Source organism: Dama dama, chromosome 20, assembly GCF_033118175.1.
Source record: "Dama dama isolate Ldn47 chromosome 20, ASM3311817v1, whole genome shotgun sequence".
Classification (NCBI taxonomy): Eukaryota; Metazoa; Chordata; class Mammalia; order Artiodactyla; family Cervidae; genus Dama; species Dama dama.
The window spans coordinates 102,038,480-102,049,177 of NC_083700.1; the positions used below are offsets into that span (position 1 = coordinate 102,038,480).

At 51.4% G+C, this 10,698-nt stretch overlaps 1 protein-coding gene across 1 annotated transcript; it reads left to right on the forward strand.

Moving 5' to 3' along the window:
- Positions 1-7,369: 7,369 nt before the first annotated feature.
- Positions 7,370-8,721, forward strand: CITED4 (Cbp/p300 interacting transactivator with Glu/Asp rich carboxy-terminal domain 4). The gene has a single exon (XM_061120078.1). It carries the CDS (start codon positions 7,620-7,622, stop codon positions 8,175-8,177), a length of 558 nt encoding a protein of 185 aa, XP_060976061.1. The 5' UTR covers positions 7,370-7,619; the 3' UTR covers positions 8,178-8,721.
- Positions 8,722-10,698: the final 1,977 nt, after the last annotated feature.

Sequence of the window (10,698 nt, forward strand, 5' to 3'; positions counted from 1 at the left end):
GATACTGAAAGGAAACTAGCAGAGCTGTCGCACTCCATTCCTCCAGTACCAGCTGTGTGACCTTGGGCAAGTCACCTCCCTGTGAAATGGGAATGACAGTAACAACTCACTGGTTTATCATGAAGCTTAAATAAAATACTACATGGGGCTTTCCCTGGTGGTTCAGACAGTAAAGAATCTGCCTGCAATGCAGGACACCCAAGTTTGATCCCCAGGTTGAGAAGATCCCCTGGAGAAGTGAATGGTTACCCACTCCAGTATTCTTGCCTGGAGAATACCAAGGACAGAGGAGCCTGGCAGGCTACAGTCCATGGCTCGCAAAGAGTCAGACACGACTGAGTGACTAACACACACACACACACACACACACACACACACACACACACACACACAAAGCATCCAGGCCATGTCTGGCACACAGTGAATGCTCAGAGTTGTTGTTCAGTTGCCCATTTATACAATCACGAGGTTCTCATGGCAAGTATACTGGGGTGGTTTGCCTTCCCTCCTCTAGTGGATCACATTTTCTCAGAACTCTCCATCATGACCCGTACATCTTGGGTGGCCCTACATGGCATTGCTCATAGCTTCATTGAGTTATGCAAGCCCCTTCACCACGACATGGCAGTGATCCGTGAAGGGGAAATGCTTAATAGATGTTAGTCAATACGATTCTTGTTAAGATCTGGGGCAGTAGCTTCATTCTCACCATCTGAGCATCAGATGCAGTGGTGCAAGTCATCCCCTGGGAGTTCTTGGAAGACATGACTTTTAGGGGATCTGTACAAAAGCCTCCCGTGTTCAGCAGCCTTGAGGAAAAGCTGCAAAAAAGATGAACTTTACCTGGAACTTTACCTGCTCTGGAACTCAGGTCTCAGAGCAGTCTCCAGGGTTGAGTGCCAGTCTGCTAAGCTGCTAGTTGGGTGAGGCTAGGCTCTGCTCAGCCAGGGGCTAGGGAGCCAGCTGAGCAGTCCTAGAGTGAGGTCTCACCAGGTATCACTCCTGAGCCCTCCAGTCTCAGACAATCTTTGCCTTGGGTGCTAGAAATGGGGCTGTCAGCAAAAGTAAAATCCAAAAGGTCTCCCCAACCAGCACCTGGGGTCTTAGGGAGAGCTTCAGTTCAGTTCAGTTCAGCCACTTAGTCATGTCCAATTCTTTGTGACCCCATGGACTGCAGCACGCCAGGCCTCCCTGTCCATCACCAACTCCCAGAGTTTACTAGAACTCATGTTCATTGAGTCAGTGATGCCATCCAACCATCTCATCCTCTGTCATCCTCTTCTCCTCCCGCCTTCAATGTTTCCCAGCATCAGGGTCTTTTCAAATGAGTCAGCTCTTCACAGGAGGTGGCCACAGTAGGAAGAGGTAGAAGCCACTTGGGGTGGATCTTTCTATAAGTCCTCAAGAAGAGGGACAGAACACAAGGAAGAAGAGGGAAGAACTGCATCCTTGTTTGGTGATAAGATGGTCCCTAGGAGCCAGCATTTCCCTTCCACTGGTGACCACTGGTCAAGGATTACTGTGGCCCCGTCAACTCTTGCCAGGTGGGCTCAAGAGCTTCTCCCCACCATGGGCTCTTGAACACATGGCTTGGGGTAAAAGCGGCTTGAATCAGTGAGGATGGCTCTGTTGCAGGACTTCAAAAGTCCCTTCCAGCCCTGGCTTCACCACACACAGCTTGTGACCTCAGCCAACTTCCTGAGTTATTTTCTGGGCTTCAGTCTCCTTCTTTGTAAAATAGGGTAATAACTTCTGCTCTGCCTAAATCATTCATTCAATGAATACTTAAGCCTCTCTGATATGCCAAGCACCATTCTAATGCCTCAGAAATACCATGCAGAATAAGAGAGGCAAGGCCTCTGCTCTTAGGGGGATGACCTTGGGGTGGGGAGACATTCTCTAAAACAATGCCAAGTGGTGGGAGGTGCTGAGAAGCTAAGCAGAACCCAGTAAGGAAATAGAGAGGGATAGAGGTGGTCAGGGAAAGTCTCGCTGATTAGGGGAACTTTTAGGAGATCAGAACCAGAGGAAGGAGTGAGTCATGTGGATGTCTGAGGGAAGAGCAGCCCAGGCCAAGGGAGCCGCAGGTGCCAGGCAGTCCAAGACAGAGCAAGGAAGCGATTCTTGGAAATGCTGGGAACAAATGAGGTTCAACTAGTGCAAAGCTTTCACAGCATAAATTAGATGTTTAGTCACTCTTCTGCCAAAGCCCTTAAAGGGCCTGTGCCCTGTTCTCTGTCACTCAGTAGTATCTGACTCTTTGTGACCCTATAGACTTGTAGCCCATCAGACTCCTCTGTCCATGGGATTTTCCCGGTAAGAATACTAGAATGAGTTGCCATTTCCTCCTCTAGGGGATCTCCTAACCCAGGGATGGAACCTGTGTCTCCTAAGTCTCCTGCATTGCAGACAGATTCTTTACCGCTGAGCCATCAGGGAAGCCCAAAGTGCCTAACCAGGCCCTTCCAAGGCCCTACGTGATCTTCTTCCCTCTGTCTTCTCTGACCTCCCCCGACCCCAAGCTCCCTCTGCTCTAGTCACCCTCCTTCCAGGCTGTGATTCACACCTGCCTCCAGGCTTTCCCCGACTCAGGGGCTCAGAGTTACCTGAAAGACTGATTAAAATGCAGACGACTGGGCCCCAGCCCAGTTACTAATTCAGGTCTGGGGTGGGGCCCCGGATATGCATTTCTAACAAGGTCCCTGGTGATGGGGATGCTGAAGACTCGGTCCCCGGTATGACAGCTTCAGCAGGACACTCCAGATATCTCCTCTGCTGGGACCAGTTTGCCCCAGACACCACTTGGCTATTGCCCTCTCCTCCTTCAAGTCTTTGCTCAGATCTTATGGTCTCTGTGAGGCGCACCTTGACCATTCTATGCAGTATTGCACGTTGCCACCTGCATCCCCAATCTCCTCTCTATGCTATTTTTCCTTTTTTCCACTATCTAACATGTGGATAATTATTTTACTTAGTTTGTTGTTAACTATATGTCCCCATGTACCTAAGGGTGATTTTAACGCGGATCCTATGAAGCTGTGTGTGTGTAAGTCACTCAGTTGTGTCCGACTCTTTGTGACCCCATGGACTGTAGCTTGCCAGGCTCCTCCATCCATGGGATTTTTCAGGCAAGGATACTGGAGTAGAGTGCCATTTCCTTCTCCAGGGGATCGTCCCAACCCAGGGGTTGAACCTGGGTCTCCCGCATTGCAGGCAGACTCTACCGTCTGAGCCACTGGGAACTTTTATGAAGCCCTGAGGATCCCATAAATCTCCCAGGGATCTGCTAAACTCATCAAATATATATACAATAGTTTGTGGACCATGATGTTAATAGTATAAACTAAAACAATAAAACAGTCAGCCATTTTATCAGCAAAATGGGCTTATTCAGGAAAAGCAAAGAATAACAATTTAGGACACACAACTATGGTGAACCACATTCAAGTCCAGGTGAAGCAAAGGAGAGGAAACTCTTTTATAGAGGAGAAAGGGAAGTTGGAGGGGTTGTTATAAACAAAAAGTCCATTGGAGGAAATTAGGAGTTTGAAGTATAGTCACTTTTCATTGGCTAGTTTGTGATAGTCTTTCATTGACTGAACTGTTACCACGCAAGGAGAAAAAAAAATCTTCCTCTGTGGGAAACTAACGTCACTTCCTGCTGGAGAAGCGAGGTATGTCTCTTCCTGTTGGGAAACTATTGATGCCCCAGTGGTACCTTTGTGAGGGCTCCCCTTTCTGGGCTCCTGACTCCATTTTAGTGAGGTTTCCCTTTATTAATTTTCAGTCAGTAGCTTTCATTAGATTCTCAAAGACTTACTTGATCCCCAAAGCTTAAAAACCATTTGCAGATCAATATCTGGCACAGAATAGGTGCTCAATAAATATTTGTTGACTAAATTAAAGAACTTTTAAAGCATTATTCACACACACTTTTATAAAAAAATTTTTATTTATTGATTGATTTGGTTGCATCAAGTCCTAGTTAACACGCTGGATCTTCGTTGCATCATGTGGGATCTTTTTTTTTTTTTTTTTTTTTTGATGTGGCACATGGAGTCTCTAGGTGTGGCACACAGGCTCAGTAGTTGCAGCTCATGGGCTTAACTGCTTCTTGGCATGTGGGATCCTAGTTCCCTGAGCAGGGATCAAACCCATATCCCCTGCATGGGAAAATAGGTAAACCACTGGACCGCCAAGGAAGTCCCTCACACACACTTTTTTTAAAAAAGGAAAACTGATGGCAGGCACACTGGCTCTCAAACGTTGGTGTCTTCAGACAACTAAGTCAGAACAAAAGGGTTCCTTTGTAAAAATACAAATTTATTATTTAAAATACCCTCAGAGAGTCTGAGTCAGGGGTTAGGGTGGGGCCAGAAATTCAGGATTTTTCAAAGCCTTCCGCTTCCCCCCACCTCCATGCCTCCAAGTGAGTCTGAGGTGCAGCCAGGTGTAGGAATTTCAGTGTAAAATCTTTATTGGAGAGAGATTCAGGAGACAAGATTACCGTGTGCAACTTTTAACACTTTTTCAAACACTGTGATCATACCCATGGTCACTTGTGACCTTCTCACAAGAATGACGGGGCAGGGACTATATAACCTCTCTTTTACTAAGTAGAAAGCTGAGGCCCTGGGGAGCCAAGACAGCCCTGACACTCAACGGTCATACTGCCTGCGGGGATTAGAGATACAGTTAGAACCTGGGCCCCTGGCCTCTCACTCTAGGGTTCTCCCCTCTGTGCCAACTGGATAAACCCAAGTTCCAGGAAATGCCAAGGACACAACCAGGGGAGGGGAGGCAGGGAAGGGAGGGGCAGAGTGGCAAACATGTGGAGGACAAGGTCCGGGAAGTTGTCTCCTGGCCACCAGGAGAGACTCCAGCTGCTCTTAGGACACAGGCAGCCACATGCTAACTCTGGCTGTGTATGACCAAAGGACAATCACTTTCCCTTTAAGTAACTCAGTCTCCTTGTCTGCAAAGTGGGACTGATGACTGTGGCAAATCCTTAAGGAGACTGGAATACCACACCACCTTACCTGCCTCCTGAGAAACCTGTATGCAAGTCAGGAAGCAACAGTTAGAACCAGACACGGAACATGCAAATTGGGAAAGTAGTACGTCAGGGCTGTATATGGTCACCCTGCTTATTTAATTTATATGCAGAGTTGTCGTTCAGTCGCTTAATTGTGTCCAACTCTTTGTGACCCCTTGGGCTGCAGCACACTAGGCTTCCCTGTCCTTCACCATCTCCAGGAGTTTGCTCAAACTCATGTCCGCTAGGTCTGTGATGCCATCCAATCATCTCATCTTCTGTCACTCCCTTCTTTTCCTGCCTTCAATCTTTCCCATCATCAGGGTCTTTTCCAATGAGTCAGCTCTCCATATCAGGTGGCCAAAGTATTGGAGCTTCAGCTTCAGCATCAGTCCTTCCAGGGAATATTCAGGGTTGATTTCCTTTAGGGTTGACTGACTTGATCTCCTTGCAGTCCAAGGGACTCTCAAGAGTCTTCTCCAACACCACAATTCAATGTATATGCAGAGTTCACCATCCAAAATGGATGCATCACAAGCTAGAATCAAGATTGCCGGGAGAAATATCAACAACCTCAGATTTGCAAGATGATACCACTCTAATGGCAGAAAGTGAAGAGGAACTAAAGAATCTCTTGATGAAGGTGAAAGAAGAGAGTGAAAAAGTGGGCTTAAACTAAATATTAAAAAGAGTAAGATTATGGCATCAGGTCCCATCACTTCATGGCAAAAAGATCGGGAAAAAGTGGAAACAATGACAGATTTTATTTTCTTGGTCTCCTATATCACTGCGAATGGTGACTGCAGCCATGAAAATAAAACATGCTTACTCCCTGGAAGAAAAGCTATGACAAACCTAGACAGTTTAAAAAGCAGAGACATCACCTTGCTGACAGAAATCCATGTAGTCAAAGCTATGATTTTTCCAGTAGTCATGTATGGATGTGATTGTTGGACCGTAAGGAAAGCCAAGCACCAAAGTATTAATGCTTTTACATTGTGGTGCTGGAGAAGACTCTTGAGAGTCCCTTGGATGGCAAAATCAAACCAGTTAATCCTAAAGGAAACCAACCCTAAATACTCATTGGAAGGACTGATGCTGAATTCGCAGCTCCAACAATTGGCCACCTGACATGAAGAGCCAACTCTTCATAAAAGACCCTGATGCTGGGAAAGACTGAAGGCAGGAGGAGAAGAGGATGGCAGAGGATGGTTGAATGGCATCACAGACTCAATGGGCATGAGTTTGAGCAAACTCCGGAAGATAGTGAAGGACAGGGAAGCCTGGTGTGCTGTAGTCCATAGGGTCACAAAGAGTGGGACACGACTTAGTGACTAAACCCCAAGTTAAAACTATTGTTATCAAGGAAAGATACAACATCCCAGAAGATCACCAGAAGATCTCTAGGGACCAAGGTAAATCCAGCCTTTCATTCACTTGAGGTACATTTTTGAGCTACCTAGTATGCACCAGGCATTTTGCTAGGCATTGTGCACACATTACCTCATTTAACCCTCACCACATCTCAGTGGGATTGGTGCTGTTGTTATCCCCATTTTACAGAAGAAAAAACTGAAGCTCAGAGGAACGAGTGGCAATTCATTTGATCATCTGTTCATTAACCCAACTTTTACTGAAAACCTGCTCTGGGCCAAGTGCTGAGGACACGAAGCTGAACAAGTCCTTCAGAAGACATGCCTATAAATTACTTTAATAACAACTCAGTACATGCTTCCACAGACGAGTGAGTGGGAGAGAGGGGAGGAGCAGTTGACTCTCCTGGTATTATGGGGAGGGGCAACTAATCTTCCCCGGGGCACTGCTCCACTGAGGCACTCATGCAGTGTGCAGAGGTGGCGGTTAAAAAGCCTGGGTTCGAGGTTCGCTTCTGTCAAGGCTTTGCTGTGTGTTCCTAGGAAACCCTCTCCAGCCCCTGAGATTTGCCAGTTTTCTTAATCTGGAAAATAAAGAGGTTAAGAGGTTGGGCTTGTGATTCTTGGTTGGGCTTGCAGTTCTGGGGGATCTAAACCTCTAGACGTCCCACCCCACCTTCTAGTCCATTCAAGCTTGGCCCCAGACAGACCCAAGACTGAAAGTAGAGCAACCAAAGCTGATGATCATTTGAAAAGTGCCGAACGCCCTGCTCCCAGACAGAACTCAACGCCGGAGGCGTGGCCTGAGGTCCAAAGGGCGAATCTCCGACAGGGGCGGGACTGAGACCTCCGGGAGGTGCGGCTTGGACCGCCCAGAAGCGACTCATCCAGCCAATGAGCACCTGGGGGCGGATCAGCCCCTCCTCCGAGTATAAGAGGGCGCCGAGTCCGGGGGCGCGGCGCAGAGGTCTCGCAGCGCGACTGTGTAGGTGTGCAGGGTCTTTGCTACCCAGAGCTGGGCTGGACAAGCGCTCTGAGTTCTGTGTATACTGGGCTGCGCAGGAACCAGGGCCGGCCTCGGTTTTCGTTTGCCCGGCTGGGCTGCGGAGAGGGCACGAGGCTCGGATCGCTCGCCGCGGAGGAACAGCTGGCCGGGGCCGGGGGACGCGCGCGCTGACCATCGGTCCGCCGCCGGCAGCCGGCCCTCCGTCATGGCTGACCACCTGATGCTCGCCGAGGGCTACAGCCTGGTGCCGAGGCCGCCGCCCGCCGCGCCCGCCCACGGCCCTCACGCGCTCCGGACGCTGCAGCCGTACTCGAGCCCAGGCCTGGACAGCGGGTTGCGGCCGCGGGGGGCTCCGCTGGGCCCGCCGCCGCCTCCACAGGGGACCGTGGCATACGGGGCCTTCGGGCCGTCGCCCACCTTCCAGCCCTTCCCGGCTATGCCACCGCCGGCGGCCGGCAACGCGCACCTGCAGCCCGTGGCGACGCTGTACCCAGGACGCGCCACCATGCCCCCCGGAGCCCCAGGAGGCCCCTCAGGCCCGCAGCCCGCAGCCGGAGCCCCGGCCCCGCCACTGCAGCCGCCGGCGCACGCCCTGGGCGGCATGGACGCCGAACTCATCGACGAGGAGGCGCTGACGTCGCTGGAGCTGGAGCTCGGGCTGCACCGCGTGCGCGATCTGCCCGAGCTCTTCCTGGGCCAGAGCGAGTTCGACTGCTTCTCGGACTTGGGGTCGGCGCCGCCCGCCGGCTCGGTTAGCTGCTGAGCGAGGCCGGGCGCCTGCCCGGCGTGCTAGAGAGAAGGGGCCCAGCCTGCCCGCCGGACTCCGCCCCCAGCGTCTGGGCCCCGCACGCACCCTCCGTGAGGGTGGAGGCCGCGGTGAGTGCACCGAGCCGACGCCGGCCTGGTACGCCTGGCCTCCCTCCAGGCCCTGCCTCCTGCAGGATGACAATTTGAGTTCATCTCTCTGACCCGGAGCCTCAGCGGTAAAATGAAGGGGAAGGAACCCCCCTTTCGGACTCCCAGTTCTTAGATTCTGTATCCTCTCCTCTCGGACTTTCCCTGGCCCCAGCCCCCGATCTGAGCCAACCCAGGCCTCTGCCTGATTCCCCCTCTCCTTGTGAAGCCCACTGTGGTCACTGGGTCCCTGGAGCCACCCACCCGCCGGGCCCCCAGCCCCGCCGCCTGGGCCCTGAGGTCACTGGGCTCTCCGCCCTGGGGAAGAGCAGACGGTCCAGCCCTCACCCCTGTAGAGTGGAGCAATCCCCCATCTGGCCTCCAACACCAAAATAAAACTGGGTCACTTTCCAGTCTGGCGTTTTCATTTCCTTATCACTCCAACTATATTTGGCTTCTAGAGTCCTGAGGCTGCCAGGGGTCCTGGGTGAGATGGAGGCCACAGGCCCTGGCAGTGGCCAGGAGAGGAAACTGACAGTTTCTTTCAAAAATATCTGTGAGTTGTGCAATTGTTCTGTCATAATCTGGAAGGCAGAGGTTGCCGCCACTGGTGGCAAGGTAACCCAAGGGCGCGGAAGGTGGACTCCCTGCTTCTGGGAGGGGTGGGGGAGGTGGGGCTTAGGGACACTGCCCTCACTGTTCATTCAGCATGCAGGTCAGAGGGTAACTGGGTGTACCTGAGGGTTTAGGCTCTGGTTTTGAACTGGGACTCTCTCTCTTGTTCATGATGCCATCCATTCAGATTTCTGAAGCCATTTCCTCAGAGACAGATACAGATGGTCCCCATCTTAGGTGGTGGTGAGGCTCACATGTGATGTGAGACCTTTAGCACAGGGCCAGACACCTAGGCAGTGCTCAGGAGATGATAATGATGACTACTCCACTACAACAATCATGCCCTCAAGGAGACACAGTCCAAGTAGAAGTAGTAGGGGGTAACAGACCTGGAAAGTTGTCAGGATGAGTTGGTACACGGAAGAGTGGGATGAGGAGTAGGAATTAGGTAAGACAGCCCAGCAGGCAAACCCAGAGAAGGGAATGGTTTCAGCTGATGCTGGTGGTGTTGGTAGATGGGTGGGGGTGGGCAGGAGTGGTCAGGTCAAGTCAGGCTTCAGGAAGGCGGTGACTTTTGATGTGGTAAGAAGAGCCTTGAAGGATGAGTACATCCTTAGGACTTGGAGAAGATGGCATGCAAGTGGAAAGTCCATTCAGAGGCAGGGAGGCATACATGTACAGGGCCTGTATGGACAGGCACGGGGTCTCTAGAAAGGTCTATTCGAGTTACGGGGACTTGGGGAAGTAGGCACAACCCCTGTTCTACAGACAGGGATGCGGGGCTGGCCCAAACCTGGCAGATTTGGCCTCAGTCCTGACCACCAGTGCGGACCCCTGGTCACCCCATGCTGCTGCCTCTGAAGGTCCATAGGTGCTTCAAGGGTGTGGGAGAAAGGCAGGAAGAGAGGAATGGAATGCAGAGAGGAGAGGCTAAAGACCAGGACAGGACAGGGCAGTGGGGCTGGAGAGGAGATAATGGATTCCAGAGACCCTGGGGGGAAGAAGCACAGAGCTGTGACCTGTGTTCCATGGTTGACTTTACCTTCGTGCCAAGCTTGACACAACTTTCCCTCCAGCCTGGGAGCTCACCCAGCACAGATTGTAAACAGCAGCTCAGGAGCCACCAAGACAGGCATGGAGTGGGCCACAGAGGTGTTTGATGAAAAAAGTGAAGGTTTCCCCTAAGATACCAAGGGTGTTCTGGGAAAGAATGGGGAGGAGGGCAAGGAGGCTTCTAGGCAGGCACTGGTCTGAGCTCTGAGATGAGAATGGCCAATGTTTGCTCTACTTTGGCCAAGATCCCAGGCCAGAGATAAAAACCAAAGGGCTGGATTGGGATGGGAGGGCCTGGCCCTGGTCTAGCCTCAGTTTCTCCACCAGTAAAATAGGGTTAATAACCCTGCCCTACTATTTCACAAAACAAATAAGCCTCATGGTAGGTGCGGAGCAGATCTGGGGTGGGATGATAAGCAGTAGATCAGCTCTGAAGTGCCCGCCATATGTAAGAGGTTACCGTGAAAACCCAACACCCACCTCTTCCTAGAGTTAAGAAAGAGAAGAGGGAGTCCAGCTCCTGAGCGATTTCCCACCCACCATCCCTCCCAGAGGGACTGCAGACAAGATGGACAGCAGACAGATGGACAGAGGAGAAGGTAAATCTGGGGCAGCCCACCACCTGGATTCCCAAATCCCTGATAACTTTGCAGGATTCTGACCCTCCCAGCTGGAGGGGAAGATGGAGTGTCCTTCCTGCCAGGAGGCTTGTAGTCTGATAG

What these genes read in the sequence shown, in the direction of transcription:
- CITED4 (XM_061120078.1), top strand. Translation starts at nt 7,620, where the DNA reads ATGGCTGACCACCTGATGCTCGCCGAGGGCTACAGCCTGGTGCCGAGG.